Raw genomic sequence first — 17,294 nt, 5'->3', positions numbered from 1 at the left:
CGAATTGTAGGCTTATTTTTGCTTCTCGTTACTTTAAAGTAATCTACTATATTTAATGAGATTAAGCAAAGTTTTATTCGATAACGATTTCTTACCACACATTTCCTACGAGTACAATACAAAGTTTATTTTCAATTAATCTTGTGGTCAATTCTCACTAAATACAGTATTAAATTATATGGTTAATTTCGATGTTTAACCCTTTTAGACCCAGTGTCCATTACAATGTACCTACATTTACGTAAGCCCTATATCAAAATTAAACTCCTGTAAATTGCTAACAACTACATATTTTTTATTTTGCTTAGTTAGATACTAATCTCCGTTTCACGGCCACCTTTCAGTACAGACTCTTACGAAGAACAGTGTTGCCAAGAGATATATTTTAAGCAATTGATATTTTTCTGTTCTAAGAAGTAAACATCAGCATTAATATCGTATAAATAAATATCTTTCATAGTACCTATCTATGAATTAGTTAAAAATAATAAAACCCACAGATTTTCATATCAAGATGTTTTGGACTTCTGGAATATTCTATTTAGACGTATTTTAAGTTCTTCTGCTTAAAACCTGCAACACTGAGCTGCAAGGTTCCATAAGTTTTATATTGGGATATGCTGCTAGCACTGCAAAGTAACTGCGAAACGCAGATTAGACATAACAATTTTATTAGTTTAGTTTCAATCATAGCCAAGTTAAGTGCCGTTAAAGATAGTGGATATGGCCAATTCACGGTATCCCGGAAGAGATTTTACAAAACATACCCGCTCTCAGCACAAGCTCCGCCTACTACGCATACGTCATTCAGAACTGTAAGTATCCCTAACCGATATCAACACATTTTACTAAATTTACACAGAGAGGAAATCTCGGACGGATGCAGTTTTATGGTTTGATAAATAATAGTTATTTATGTACCAAGTCAGTAAAGTTACTCTTTATCGAACGATTCTGATATTATAAGCAGAGCGAGCGAGGCGAATAACAGACGAGTTCGATAAAGAATCTTTACTGACGTGGTGCATACAAAATTTTATCGCCAACAATTTGATATTGGTTTTAACACTTACTTACAATTTACAATTTAAGAATTTTTAAAATTTTAGACGTAATAAAAATTTCATGACACTGATGACAGATGACTTTTGCATGATGGCTGCTTTCGATTTTTAATCGATAGTTATCAATATTGAATAATTACTAAATCGCTAAAGTTTTGATTTATTTTATATGAATATAATTACAAAATACTACAATATTTCACTTTTTGACATAAATTTAATCAATATTGTCGTAAATTTTGTACAATATTTATAATGGTAGGGGATGTCAGATTAAGATGTAAGTTAAGTACATGCAAACGAGTGTATATTTAAAAAATCTGACGATTTGAGCGGGGCGTACGGAAATGGGTGAGTCAAAAAGTTTCACAAAAAAAGCGAATATTTCACGAAATGAACGTCAGATCGAAAAACTAAAAACTACGTGTTCAATATTTTTCAAAAATCTATCGAAAGATACCAAACATGTTCCCCCACGGAGAGGGGCGGGGGTAAATTTAAAATTTTAAATATAAATCCCGCGATATTTTGCAAAATAAACATCAGATCGAAAAACTGAAAAATACACTTCTTCAATATTTTTGAAAAATCTATCGGATGGTACCAAACATGACTCCCTACGGAGGTGGGGTGGGGGTTACTTTAAAATCTTAAATGGGAGAGCCCATTTTTTATTGCAGATTTGAATTCTTTGCGTAAAAATAAGCAACTTTTATTCGAAACATTTTTTCGAATTATGGCTAGATGGCAGTATAATCGGAAAAAACGATTGTTGGAAATGGAAAATTAAATTCAAAAATGGAAAGTCCCCACAAAAATGGAAAATTTTACTTAACTTTTTTGGTTTTTACTCCCCTACCATAATAATTAAAATAAATAAATTGTTAGTTAACTCAAATAAACAATCGATTACTGTCATCGGCCACTTACATTCAATCTCGCTTAACCGCGGCAGGTAAAGTAAAATTCTTCTTTCAGTACAATAAAGTGTTACTTTGCTGCCGCAAATGAGGGCAAATAAGTACAATAATTAATAACTTTAGTGACGGTTGGCGATAAAAAATGTTTTATTCTTTAACCTGCATTAAAACGGGTACTAAAACTTACAGATAAAAAATAATTTTAGTGGGTAGGCGCAAAATTTGCTTGCAATGCTCTTTAAATACATTCATTTTTTTTCGAATCCTGAGAAAACTAATTAGTATATTTGAAAAATTGAAACGCAGAATAAAATATTACATTATTACCGAGGGCCGAAAGTCCCTAAAAACTTATATTGTTTATTTTAATAAGTTCAGGGGTAAAAAAAAGAAAAAATTGAGTGTAATTTTTAATTTCAAATATCTTATTCAAAAGAACATCGAAATACATTTTTCATACGTATTTAGGTGAAACGATGACCACCAACAAACTGACGACCACACTCAGGATTACTGCATAATAGTTTTTTTTTAGCACAGGCTTTTGCCATTCAGCCAGTCACAACTTTTTAAGTTCTTCCTAATAATAGTTTGTTAAAAGATTGAAATGGCACCAAATGTGCTGGAATCGGGTATATTTAGTAAGATGTGCTGATAGCGGGTAGGATTCTTACAGTTCTGGATTGCGAATGCGTAGGAGGCGGAGCTTGAATGTTTTGCAAAATCGCATCCCGGAAAGGGTAAGTAAATATCATGTTTCTTCACGTTGTAGATTTATTAGGTACCCAAATATTATTTTATGCAATCGTAGACATATCGGTTTATATACCTACTACTTTTTCGTCATAATAACTTTATTGTGGTTTTTTGTTGATAACAAACATCAAACTATGATGTCCATTCTGTCCACCTGTAGTTCAATGGACTACAGGTCTGTATTGATATTTTTGTTCCAGGTTTTAATCCGGATTTTAGTGTCCGTTTTATATGATGATGAATTAGAACAATTAGCTGATTAGCTAAATTAGCTCAAATTGAAGATCAATCAGACATAGACGATGTCTGTAATGAAGAGGTTGATGCGGACATTCTTGTCTTGTCTATGGGCTATGTTCCAGGACGTTCTCATGAATTATCTTATGTAGATAAACAAGAATATAAGGCAAAAAGAAAACCGATGGAAGAAAATTCTTATAAATCGGAGACCGTGGGAATATAAACGAAGCAGAGGAAGGCCCCAAATCAGATGGCAGATGACATCAAGAAACACGTAGGCTCTAGGTGGATGACTGTAGCGACAAATACAGAGACAGTAGTAGACAGAGAAGAATGGAAAAGGATTGGAGAGGCATATGTCCAAAGATGGGCCGCAGAAGACTAATTAGATATATTAGAGATAAACAAGATGCAAAAGAAAATAAACTATTCAGAGACCACGAACGATTCAATTATATAATAAATCAATGGGAGGTGTAGATTGACTAGATCAATACTCTGGGCTAATTAGCAAAATTCATGGAAAAGTTATTTACCAGCAATTTTATTGCTGGAATCGAATTATAAGATCCTATATATTAATAATATAGGTATGCAAAGTCCGCAGATAGTGTGCTACTTTTTTTATTAACAAAATGGCGCCCCCAAATCGTGTTTTTTTCAATTATTGGTCTATAACTCCGAAGATTTTAACTTTACACCAAAAACACTTAAATAAAAATTCACATCAATTTAATTCTACATAGAGGCATGTTTTTCCCGATTTGCTCCGAGGAAAATTTTCCTCGGAAAATGTGGGGTTTTCCAACAAAATCTCGAATTTTTAAATAAATTTTTTGGGCAAGTAATTATTTATCAATAATTAAATAACTTGGTGGAATAAAAGCTTTCTTGGTATAGATTATAACTGCAGAAGCCGGTGAAAATTAAACGAATATTTTAGCAACAATTCAATTAATTAACAATTTACAGTCGCAATAACAACCAAAATAATCATGAGAGGATTGATCAAACTTAGAAAGATTATAAAGATGTGATGCCTATTTAATATTTTATCGACAAAATATAAATTTTTCATTTTTTTGCATAATCTTTAAATGTTTTAAAAAAATAGTTATAAACAAATGAACATTTCTCAGAAATTGTTTATTATATTATAATTTTAAAAAATACTTAAAATGCGTATTTCAAAGGTCTTGAAAATGAATGCTTTAAAAATTGTTTCCAACCATTTGCAAAAAAGTTATGAAACAGAAAAGTAAACATACGATTACTCCGTTGTTTATAATTTGTTTTAATTGTTTCAAAGCTTAAAAGTGAGTTTATGGTACACTTCGCGTCATATAAAACTGGTACACTTTTTTTTGTCCAATGTAAACCTGTGTTTAGACTGACAATTATTGTTCGTGAATCACTTCGTTGTTGCCATCAGAGATAACGGAATTGCACTAAATCTAAATACAAAAAAATAACGTTTAAAATGTATACTTCGAATTGTAATACATATTTAAATTCCACACTTGTTCACTGTAAAAGTTATTCATTTTGTATTAATTTCAAATTAAATTTTTAATTTTTCCAGTGTGTTTTATTTATTCTACACAACTTAGTGCAGTTTTGTCCTACAATTTACGAGAAACCAATCACACTTCTCGATTTGACGTTAAACATAATAATTTAAAGTCATGTCAAGATTTATTATGTATCAATATTTTTGAATTGAAATATTTTCATAAATTATAATAAAACACGAATCAATGTATTAATTGAGATGACGGAAAATTACAATTGTTTTAGTTTTTAGTATATTAAAAAATGCGGTCTGTCGCACAGCCCCGTTTTTACCTAGTTTGATATAATGTTTTCGTTGAACTGGCAACGTTGCCCTAGAAATTAGAATGACACTTGTGACAAGATCAACTTACACAACTTGAAAAACACGATTTTCGGTTATAAGAGTTGTACCAGTTTTTTTTTGACGCGAAGTGTACAAACTAATTACTCTCAAAAAATAGCAAACATTAGTTCAGTGGTTATATTTTAATCAAAGATTAAAAATGTTTTTTTTTTTGTATTTTTTAGCGCGAAAGTAGGCTTTATACAGAGCCGGAGATGTTCACTCGAAGCGACTAACACGCTTTAAACTCGGGCGAGTTGTAAACATTTAAAGATTATTCAAAAAAATTAAAAATTTATATTTTAAATAGGCATCTCATCTTTATAAGATTTCAAAGTTTGATCAGTGTATCCTAATTATTTTGGTTATTATTGCGACCGTAAATTATTAATTAACAATTGAATTGTTGCTAAAATATTCGTTTAATTTTCACCGGCTTCTGGAACTATAATCTAAACCAAGAAAGCTTTTATGTCACCGAGTTATTTAATAATTGATTAATAATTACTTACCTAAAACTTTATTTGAAAATTAGAGATTTTGTTGGGAAGACCCGCATTTTCCGAGGAAAATTTTTGTCGGGGCAAATCGGGAAAAACATATCTCTATGCAGAATTTAATTGCGGTGAATTTTTATTTGGGTGTTTTTGTTGTAAAGTTAAAATATTTGGAGTTATAGAGCAATAATTAAAAAAAATACGATTTGGGGGCGTCATTTTGTTAATAAAAAAAAGTAGCACACTATCTGCGGACTTTGCATACCTATATTATTAATATATATAATCATAAGCTTCGATTCTAGCAATAAAATTGCTGGTAAATAACTTTTCCCAAAAATGGAATATTCTCCGATAATCAGCCCAGACTACAACTACTATTGTCATATTATAAAATCTTTATTAAGTCAAAAAAATGGACATTACGTTCAATCTTCCATGCTTTTGATTTTGCTTATGCCAATAGTTGGTTAGAATATAAAAGGGTGCAATTTAGTTAACCTTCCAAAGACCAAATGGATTTATTCGATTTTAAAATACAAATTGCTGAGGCGCTAATGAAAGTGGGAAAACCCATAAAAAAGCATTGGTCGTCCCAAAATATCAACTGAGAATTCTCCCCACACTCCAAAGACTCGAGTTGAAATTAGACCAATGAAGAAATACGCATAGATAAAATAGGTCATTTATACCATTTATTACCAGATTACGATAACAAAAAGGAAGCATCCAGATGCAAAAATGTTGGGTGTAAAGGGAAAGCTGGTTTTTTGTGAAAAATGTAATGTACATTAACATGTTTTGTAAAGAACAAAAATTGTTTTAAAAATTTTCATTTATATTAACTAAAATTTACTTGATATAAATATAATGTATTTAATATAAAATATCGTATTATCCTGTGTGACTATTTTGCTAAATTATTATTACAGGGTGTAACATAAATAGTACAGTCACTGAAGGTGAATATGAGCTATTACCTCCGATTTCGTTGAACCTCCATCGATTTGCATGAAAATTCGTGAGTGGTTCGAGGATATCTCAGGGAACAAAGGTGACATGGTGCCAACTTGCGCTTTTACCCTGGGGGTGGATGCCACCCCTCCTTGGGGGTGAAAATTATTTTATTAAAAATAACCCCACAATTCGATAGAGGGACAAATTATAAGCAAAATTTGTTATGTAAAGTTATTAAAGTAAATCAAAACTTTTTGAGTTATTAAAGATCAAAGATTTTAATTTTTCGTGAGAAAAATGCATGTTTTTACCCGATTTTTCATAAATAACTCAAAAACTATAAGTTTTTGCAAAAAAGTTATTATTATAAAAATTGAGGCTAATAAAAAATTAAATAAACTCCTTACTACACTAAGCACCAAAATTAACGCACCACCTTAAAAATGGGACATTTTTGATGCCTTGTATTTCCTAAACCTGTTCTCCGATTTTAGTGATTTTTTTAATATGTTATAGCTTTATTCTTTAAGAATACCGATGTAATAATATTGTTGCTAAACAGATAAGTGTCACTGTATACCGGGTGTAACAATGATAGTGTGTTTTTACTGAAAGTTTGGAACACTCTGGAATATTCTGGCGTATATAAAATATTGAAATTAAAACTCAACTGTAGCCTTATGCTTTCCTAACATTATGCTTTTTGATTCATTAGCTTATGTTAAATAATAAAAAAGTTAGGTACTTTAACAACTAGCAACGTTCTTCATCAATACAGGGTGTTTCTAAATAAGTGCCACAAACTTTAAGGAGTAATTCTGCATGAAAAATTAATGACCGTTTGCTTTATAAACATATGTCCGCAAATGCTTCGTTTCCTAGATGCGGGATGTTGAATTTTTTGTTACAAACTGACGATTTATTTATTGCTCTAAAACCGGTTGCGATATGCAAGAATATTCCACCGGGTGTTACAAACTTTGAGGAAAAAACACACTATCATTGTTACATCAGGTATACAATGACACTTATCTGTTTAGCAACAATATTATTACATCGATATTCTTGGAGAATAATGCTATAACATATTAAAAAAATCACTAAAATCGGACAACAGGTTTAGGAAATACAAGACATCAAAAATGTCCCATTTTTAAGGTGGTGCGTTAATTTTGGTGCTTAGTGTATAAAAACCTTTCTATGTTAACTAAAAGTAAGTGATAGGTAATTGAATGTATATTTCTTTCGTCGAGTACCCAAATCTAAATATTCAAGCTTAATTACCGGCAAAATGATGCATTTTATAAGATAAACTTATTAAACATTTGTCAAAGTTCATAGAAATTAACCCGGTCTATATAGACATTCGAAATAACAAAACTTGCCGGTATTACGGTTGAAAATTTAGTAGTAACGTTTGTTGAGTTTTGGTTGTTTATAACCGATTATTTTGTCCTTGGAGGATGTATAATTTGTATGTTTGGATGTATATGCTTTTTGTGTGAGTCAGTGAGAGAAGATTTTTGTTGTAGAGTTTTTTGTTTTGAACGCCTTGTTAGCAAATCAACAACGTTCATTCTTTTCAATAAACATTTTTGAGAAAGCACTTGAAGCCTGGTCGGCGATTTGGATTCCCAGTTTTTTTAATTGAAATGGTACTTTTTCAATCCTTTGGTGGGATGTACTGGGAATTCTCTCATTGAGGTATCCGTTGGTGTGCTGGAAATTTGGGGCACGTAAAGATTTGTCTTGGAAAATCCTCTAGAGATTAATTCGATGTTTATTGATGGCCAGGCTGAGAGTCGTGTAATAGACCCTTTTGTATGTTAAAGGTAAGCTGAAGTCATTTTTGTTCAGTTTATTGGTTCTCAGTTTTAAGAAGTTAGTTCAGTTATTTTTATTTTCTTTTTCTTTTGCTAGGGTGTTCCGGTATTCAGTAATTGTATTTATCGATCCTGAGGCTTTAAAGAAGTAATAGAAGTACATTTATTTACCAGATTTACATTTATTCAGTATATTGGAAATAATAAATTTGGCAGATTTATTTAGAAGTTCGATATTTGACGTGACATTTTGACAAAATTTAAGGAAGATTGCAGTGTGTTTATCCAGGCAAATGATTTTTTTTTATTGAAGGAAATAAGGACGGTAATAGATTTTATTTTATTTTATGGGAGAAAACAAGAAAGAACAAGGTACAATTTAGATTGGGTTAAGGGGTCTAAAAAGGGGACTAAAATACAATGATTTTTATATTTATGTGAAGGAAACAGCTGGTTCTGGTTTATTTTTTTTTTAATTAATTACTTACTTTTGTTCTTATAAACTATTGAAATCAAAATTAATATTTGTATGTAAAAAGGGACTTAAAATTTTGTTGACATTATATTCTCTATAGTTATCTAGTGTTTTATTTGAACTGTCATGTCTCATGCTCATCTAAATCAAACCAACTAATTAAAAATAATAATTCCGACTGAGAAATAGCTGTGGTACCGGAGAGCCAAATTTTGGTGGAGAGCTAGGGTATACCATAACAAATAAAGTTTTAAAAGTCCCCATCGATCCCATGTGTGCAACAAAAGTTATTCGGGGTCAAAGGGCAAAATTTTATATTTTCTGGATATTTTTCGAAAACATTAAGTTTTATCAAAAAAGAACCTTATACTAAAGTTGTAGATCTTAAAATTCTCTACAAAAATAGTCCCTACTATTTTTTTCCTAAGAGTTGTCATTCCTGAGATATCGCGATTCTAAAGGTAGAATTCCGCACCAAGCGACCGAGACAGGAGACCGCGACAGATAGGTCGCGATAGGCGATAGTTGGTCGCTGGTCTCGGTCGCGGGCTGCAGAACTACCCTGATATAATTGCATTGAGAGCAGTCGTGGGGAGACCTCGTCTATTTGTTGCCTATCGCGGTCTCCTGTCTCGGTCGCTTAGTGCGGAATTCTACCTTAAGAGTCACATTATACATGATATGCGCACGTTTCCACACCACCTGTGAGGTAGTGTACTCGGCGCGTTTTTTACCGTGGTTTCCCCTGTAGGCCTACTCCCGTAACTGTTTTGACAGTTTTAGGATAATTTGAGAAACAATACCGGTCAAGTTCTAGGTATTACCTTATTATTGATATTGATTATTGATATTGCTATTGATTATTAGGTTAACTATTGTTTTGTTTTCTTTAGATATTTTAATCAGATTCATATTCTTGAAAGTCTACTTCAACAGTCAAGTCTTCTTCGATTTCATCTTCTTCCTCTTCCTCTTGCTGGATGTTCAAAAATTGTTCAAATGTGACTGAGTCATTGGTCTCTTCATTAAAATCACAGGAGTCTTCCTCTGTTTTACTAAACTGGACATTTGAGCAAGACTGACCTTGGCAGTTGGTACACGCTAGAGAACACAGCAACCCGACTTTTTTACATCCACATTTGGCACTACAACCTTTTTTGCAATTGCAAAAAATAGTGTTAAGGAGTTTTCTGGAGCAGGTGGGAGTAAGGTTTTAATCGATTCCAGAGTATTATCTATTAATTTCCAACCCCAGTCTTCTGGATTCAGTTCATTGCCTAGCCATGTTTGAACTTGATAATATACTCGATACAAATGTTGAAAAGCAGATGCTGATGTTGGAGGAAGACATGATAGTTGTACTTGTTTCGCGTATTTTTTACAAAAGTTAAGTATCGGTATTTATCAAGACAACTATTTTTTTTGGAATTCCATAAACCGCAAGAAGAAAGCGAATTCCTTCCGTAATTATCAAGTTCTCTAAAAACTTTACAGCAGTCAGTCAAATCTTTTTTTTTTCGAATAATTTAAGTACTGACGTTTTGCCCCTTCTGTACATTGCTGACGTAGTGTCGCAGCCGGTTATCGCATGTAAAAATAAAATGTACTTTTGGCATTTGGGATAAACTTTTCGAAGAATATATCTCTGTCAGTGGCGGCTCGTACCCCTTTAAGAAGGTAGTGCCACAACTCGGGCAGCCGCCAAAATTTTTAGTGACGGATTCACGATATTGTCAAAAAAAGGTATACTGACAACAAAAACTAAAAAAAAATATGCGCGGATACTTTTATCTATATCTTAAGTTTATTGATCTGAGTTGCCAAGCAATTGTCCAACAGTGATCAAAACAGTTCCGTAAATTAATTAATAATAAAAACCTCTTAACCTACCACCAGCATTTACTGCTGATAGTGCTTGAAAATTGTTATTACGATTTAGTCTCTATTTACCAATTTATAAAAATAATACTATTTCAATATTCACACACATGCACAAATTTTTGTAATGTCACTTTTAAAGTTTACGATATATGAAGTTCATTCTTCTATTTTTTGGTTGCAAAGTTTTCAATGACTTTATAATTAAAATTATCAATACAATTTACAAAATGCTTTTCTGCAGATAGCATACCTAAAGCACTAGGTTTCGATGTAAACATCGAAAAACAGCGTTCTGCTTCAGATGTTGATATAGGAATGGTAACTAAAATACTTAAAAGTTTAATAGTTTCTTCAAATGTGCTTTTTAAACCTTCCCTCTACAATAAAACCGATAGCGAAACAGCCCCAGAGGTAGTACTTAATTCGTCTCGCTAATACAGTACCTACTTCTAATTCAGTTTTAAACCGAGTTTTGCTTAAAAATTAAAATTGTCTCCATGGTTCATTAAGAAATGATTCGGAGAACTGATGCTTATAAGCAGAAAATTTCTCCGACATAAATAAATTAGAAGTAACTAAATGTCCGGAGAAGGTAGACCTATGAAAGATCTGGTACTTTGAATAATATGAACCATTAAGTATTTGTCTAATTCGGCGCTAAAATTGACCAGCTCCTTAAATATGCCTCTATTTTCTGAATTTTCTTTTTCGTCGTGACCTCTTAAAGCTAACTCGAAAGCTCCACAACACCCTATAACATTTGTAGTTTTTTTTCTAGCGAAAAACCACCAAAAAAAAATTTTTTAAAATACTAATCTTTATTGTCAATTAATAAATTAAACTTAATAAATAATCAAAATATTATCAAAATACCCACGATCATGATGCACTAAAAGTTTAATTATAAATACAAAAACTTTTTAACAGAAAATATATATAATAAAAGCGACAAACCAGCACGTAAAGACACTCAAAATAAATAGACCTGGCTTCATACCCTCGTGCCTGGCACAGAGATTCTAATGTTAAGGTATACTAATAGTCCAATATAGCTCTTTCTCTGTCACTTACATATAATGCTCGTAAAATCTTTCTCTCTTTACTCGTGCCAGTACTGACTTCGGCGCGAAGGAGATTCTCCTGTCGAATACTCTCCGCTGTCGGTAGGGATTGTATTGCGCCCATAGTTGCCATATTTTATATAATTTATGAAGATCAAAAGAAATACACACAAAAAAATTAATAGGAATTAAAGTTTTGAAGATAAAAAATATGTTTATGGATAGTTAGCAAGGTAGTGCCATGGCTCTATGGCACTACCTCACGGGCCGCCACTGATCTCTGTTCGCTGTTGAGCCCTTCCGGATTTATTATTAATGTTAGCAAAAAATTGTTGTTGATTCGCTGGAACTGTTATATTTACATCAAAGATAATCTCGGAACCCGATGATGTTTTTGTAGTTCGACGACGTTGTTCTGCAGCTTTAATATTCTTTGTCGAGTCGAGGTCGACTTTTAAAACTTTATTTATTATGGTAAACTCTAGCTCTCCACCAAAATTTGGCTCTCCGGCAATTTTTGTTATTTGCCAACTATTTTGATGTCTAAGTTGACCGGATTAAATATAATATATATCAAATAAGCCCTCAGAAAAGTTGATAGCATTAAAATTTATGCACCAAAAATGTTTCAAAATGTATCTTTTAAAAATTTTTCCAAAAAATGGTATTGTTTTTTTTTTGTAAATAACTCCATTAATTTTTAAGATATCAGGTCCACCTAAAAACTAATTAAAAGATGATTCCAAGAGCTATTAAAAAATGTCGAAATTAGTCTTTTAAACCTCTCATTTTTTAACAATAAAAGGTTACATGGCCCTGGTTACATGGTTCTCGCAGCAAAATTGAAATTTTAAACGTTTCTATCTCGGTTATTTTTTACTCTACGGAAATAGTAAAATGGGTAAAGTATTTGAAACAGAAAAAACTAAAATTTAGTTAAATATTATTTTTTACGTATATTGAGTATTTTTGGAGTTATTATCAAAAGAAAATGAAAAGTACGATAATTTTAAAAATTCTGATTTTTTTAAATTGTATCTTTTTTTCAAAAATATGCATTCTAAACACGTGAAAATTGTTGAAATCATTAACTATGTTAACCTAAAGAAATTTTTGTGAGGATTACTACAAATTTGAATTTTTGTGGAAATGGCGATGTTTTATTTTTCACTTTTTCCTAAAAAAATCGAAAGGGTTCTCTTATTTTCATCATAACTTGCTTAATTTTCATGCTATTAACTTCTACTGGAGCTCATTTGATGTACTCCGAAGTACTTTGACAAGAGCTTAACAAGTATATTCTATAAAATGCATCGTTTTCCCGTTATGTAAGCTTGATTACTTAGATTTGAGTACTCGTCGAAAAAAATATACATTCAATTACCCATAACTCACTTTGAAATAACATTAGTTTAGTTCTTTAAGTGGGGAGTGTATTAAATTTTTTATTATCTTTAATATTGGTAATTATAGTTTTTTTTACAAAAGCTTATAGTTTTTGAGTAATACGTGAAAAACAGCTTTAAACATGAATTTTTTTTAAGAAAAAATTTTTTTGATATTTAATAACTCAAAACGTATTGATTTATGTTAATAACTTTATACATATAACAAATTTTGGTTAGAAGTCGCCCCTCTATCGATTTCTGGTATTTTTTTTATTAAAAAAAATTTCACCCCCGAGAAGGGGTGACATCCACCCCCAGGGTAAAAGCACAAGTTGGCATCATGTCACCTTTGTTCCTTGAAGTATCTTCTAACTACTCACCAATTTCCATGAAAATCGATGAAGGTTCAACGAAATCGGAGGTGAAAACCTTCAGTGACTCCACTAAAAGGCAGGTCATAAATTAAATCACATATTCTTTGACCAAAAATAGTTCGATTTAACCTAACTAACGTTAGTGCAAATGTACACATAAAAAAGTTACAACCCTTTGAAGTTTCAAAATTAAAATAGATTTTTTTCAATATATCGAAAATTATTAAGAGATTTTTTATTGAAAATAGACATGTGGCATTATTATGGCAGGAACATCTTAAAAAAATGAATGTGAAATTTGTGCACCCCATAAAAATTTTATGGGGGTTGCGTTCCCTTAAAACCCGCCAAATATTTGTATACGTTTTAATTAATTTATTATTGTGGTACCATTAGTCAAACAAAATGTTTTTAAAACTTTTTTGTCTTAGTATTTTTTCGATAAGCCAATTTTTATCATGATATTTTGAACATTTGTAACATCCAACACATATTTTTACATGGTTAAGTAATATTATAGAGACCTGGTAATAATATGAAAATGTATTTTTAATTTACATTTTTTAGGTATATTTTGAAACGTATTAAAAAAGAAGCCGTATCTCTATAAAAACTGCCGTATCAAAAAAATACTAAGAGGCAAAAAAGTTTTAAAAACATTGTGTTTAACTGATGGTACCGCAATAATAATTTAATTGGAACCTACACAAACATTTGGGGGGTTCGAGGGAACAAAACCTCCATAAATTTTTTTATGTTAACATATTAAAAAAGTAACCACATCTCTATAAAAACTGGCTTACAGGGATAGGGAAATCCCTCATAAAAATTACAAATTTTACAATTAGGGTGTACAAATTTTACTGATATTATTTTTTTAAGATGTCCCATGTCTGTCCAAATCAGAATGCCACATGTCTATTTTCAATAAAAAATCTAATAGTTTTCGATATATTGGAAAAATCGGTTTTCATTTTGTAACTTCAAATGGTTGTAACTTTTATTATGTGCACATTTGTACTAAGGTAAACAATCGAACTATATTTTGGTCCCAGAATATGTGATTTAATTTATGAGCCTTTTTGGACTATGATGGACATTATGTCAAATGACTACCTATTAAACAAAAATGTGATTTTAGACTATTAAAATCTTCGAAGATTCAGTAGACATTTTTTTTCTGCGGAAGAAAAAGTCAGGTCTGAAAGGGTTGATACATTCAGCGTCCCCGCCTATCAACAACTCTGTTTTTGTTTAGTACATAGGTATAAATATAGAAATAATTACGAAAACTATTTCGACGCAGTTCAATACATAATTGAAAACCATTCGACACCATTTTTAACTACTTATTTAACTGCTTTGTCTGAGAATAAATCAGAATTTGCAGGTAAAATTAGAAATGTTTTATTTTTAGTTTTCATTTCCAGTTAGGAAACCGCATAAAATTTATATATTGCATATGCTTTAATGTCGATCAATCATTTCTCGATAGTTGTTCTTACTCGTCGTTCGTCTTCTTTTTTGACAGATGTCCGAATCTCAGATGGAGAATGAACTACAGTGTGCCATTTGCGCCGAAATGTTCGTCAAGGCATCGACACTCAATTGTTCGCACACGTTTTGCAAATTTTGTATAGACAAGTGGAAGGAAAAACAGACGATTTGTCCGATCTGCAGAACCAAAATCACCTCTCAAGTACCAACCCTAGTCTTAGATAATTTTATAGAAAAGGTAAGTTATATTCTTCATATATAATATAAATTACTACAATTTATCTACATACTTTTATTCATACGTTTTTTTTTTTACTTTTTCTTGAAATGGACTGCTCAAAATTTTTTGCAGCGTAATCTGTTGAGTAGAAATATCTCGTATATCATTTTTTACTGTACTGTCATTATTTTTATATTTCGATTTAAAAAGTTTCAAGTAGATAAAAATAAGAAACAATAGTCAAATTATATTTTTTTAATAGAGCGACCACTGTAAATATTATATACAATAGCACTAAAGAGCTTAGGCCCATGGTTTAAAAAGGTTGTTCTTTTTTCGTTCTCACTTTTCGTTATGTACTGAGATCTTCTCTGGCTTGATATGTGATCTTTCTCCATTCCTTCCTATTATTCATTTTTCTTTTTTGGTCTTCTAGTCCCATTCTTTCTACACTCACCGGCACAAAATTCTGCCACCCAAAATTTTTGATTAAGTTTGACAATTTATAACTTTATTATTTGTGCTCCGATTTTCAAGATTCTTGCACCAGTTTGTAGGTACATGTATTGATATCGTTTGGTATTATTCCGGTAACACAAAAATTTTGCTTGCATGGCATTATACAGGGGTGAATGGAAGCGTTGTATATTCTCCTAACTTCAAAAAAGTTTGGGGAAAAGTTGAAGAGCTGATTTTGTTTCATAGTCCTGCCATATTATCCCGGAGGCATCACTAAAATTTTGTTTTTTTAGTTATCGGAATATCTCTTGTAAGAGCTGTACCATTTTTTGTAAATAAAAACACTGATGGGCTTATAAAATAGAGGTTGGATTGATAAGTTTAGAATGGCCCGCATACAGCCCAGACCTCAATCATATTGAGCATTTATGGGATGAATTAAAAAATCTATTCGCCGTCATCCTAGGCTTCCAGAAAATGTGGTACAGTTCTGGCCCTGGCAGAGGAATATCGGGCTATTCCCCAGGCAAGAATAAAACACCTTTATTCGATGCCAAACAGATTACGAGCAGTCGTTGCTGCAAGAGGTGGACATACCCGCTATTGGATTGTTTTGTTTTGTTGTTAATTTTAGTGCGTTTGATATTTTTAATTAAAAAAACCTTCAAAGCAGTGTTTTTATTTACAGCTTTTACAAGAAAAGAGATATTCGGATAATTAAAAAACAAAACATTAGTGATACCTCCAAGATAATACAAAAGGAGTATGAAACAAAATCAGCTCTCCAATTTTTCCACAGAATTTTTTAAAACTAGGAGAAAATACAACTCTTCCATTGACCCCCATATAATGCAATCTAAGCAAAAAAAAATACCGGAATAATAACAAACGATATCAATACATGTACCTACAAACTGATGCAAGAATCTTGAAAATCGGAGTACAAATAAGAAAGTTATAGATTGTCGAACTTAATAAAAAAATTTTGGTGTCGGAATTTTGTGCCGATGAGTGTATATCTTTTTCGATATCTTGCTTCCATCTATTTTTCGGTCGACTTTCTCTTTTTAGAAACTATAGTGTAGTTTAGTATCCTTTTTGGAGTCCTCGTGTTTGAAATCATTTCTAGGTGACCTCTATCAAAGTCTCTGTGCATTTACAAATCCTATTATTTTAAGTTGGTTGTATAATTCCTTTTAACTCATCATTTGATCTTCTTATTCATAAACTGTCTTTTATTATTCCTTCAAATATCTTCCTTAAGATTTTTCTTTGCCAGATCTCCAGTAAATTTTGTTAATTTTTTGTCATTGTCGCATGTCTCACCGCAGTATGTTACTATTGGTTGTATAGTTGTTTTGTATAACTGTATTTTTGCCTTTCTGGATAAAGGCTTCTATTGCCTGTCATTGTTTTAGCTTGTATTTCTTCTTTAATGTTCGGATATTATTGCTCGTAGGCAATTATTTCCAATTTGTATACTTTTCCTTCTTCTACTTCCACTTGTTTCTTCATTTCTGTACTGACCATCTGTCCATTCCATACATATTGTTTTAGTTTCATTTATGTACAGTCCCATTTTCTTCGCTGCTTTTACTATTCTCTGTACTATCTACTGTAGCTGTTTTTTTCCTCTTGCAAGCAACACCACATCTTCTGGAAGTACCAAAACTTGGTGTCTTTTTTGATATAGGAGTCCTCTATTGATTTTCGCTTCTCGCATTATTTTTTCTAGGCATAAGTTGAAGAGCAATGATGACGAATGATAGCCCTGTCCTAATCCTT

The 17,294-nt window shown here is 31.6% G+C and overlaps 1 protein-coding gene and 1 long non-coding RNA gene across 9 annotated transcripts in view; both read left to right on the top strand.

The window, feature by feature from the left end:
- LOC114335878 (E3 ubiquitin-protein ligase CHFR) overlaps nt 1-17,294 on the top strand; it is a 251,327-nt gene that overhangs the window by 178,987 nt on the left and 55,046 nt on the right. For all 8 annotated transcript variants that reach the window (XR_007697759.1, XR_007697758.1, XM_050649699.1 and 5 more), the window contains one exon: nt 14,865-15,068. Coding sequence is in view for 6 of the 8 variants with exons in the window: in XM_050649699.1 (XP_050505656.1) it covers nt 14,865-15,068 (204 nt within the window). In the remaining 2 variants the exon portion in view is untranslated. The remainder of the gene's footprint in view (nt 1-14,864; nt 15,069-17,294) is intronic.
- On the top strand, nt 7,735-8,732 carry LOC126883927 (uncharacterized). The gene is made up of 2 exons (XR_007697762.1): nt 7,735-8,163; nt 8,252-8,732. It is a non-coding gene; the product is annotated as an uncharacterized LOC126883927 (long non-coding RNA).

This window comes from Diabrotica virgifera, chromosome 4, assembly GCF_917563875.1.
Source record: "Diabrotica virgifera virgifera chromosome 4, PGI_DIABVI_V3a".
Taxonomy (NCBI): domain Eukaryota; kingdom Metazoa; phylum Arthropoda; class Insecta; order Coleoptera; family Chrysomelidae; genus Diabrotica; species Diabrotica virgifera.
The sequence above is the reverse complement of the archived record's forward strand: the minus strand, read 5'-3'. Positions and strand labels throughout refer to the sequence as shown.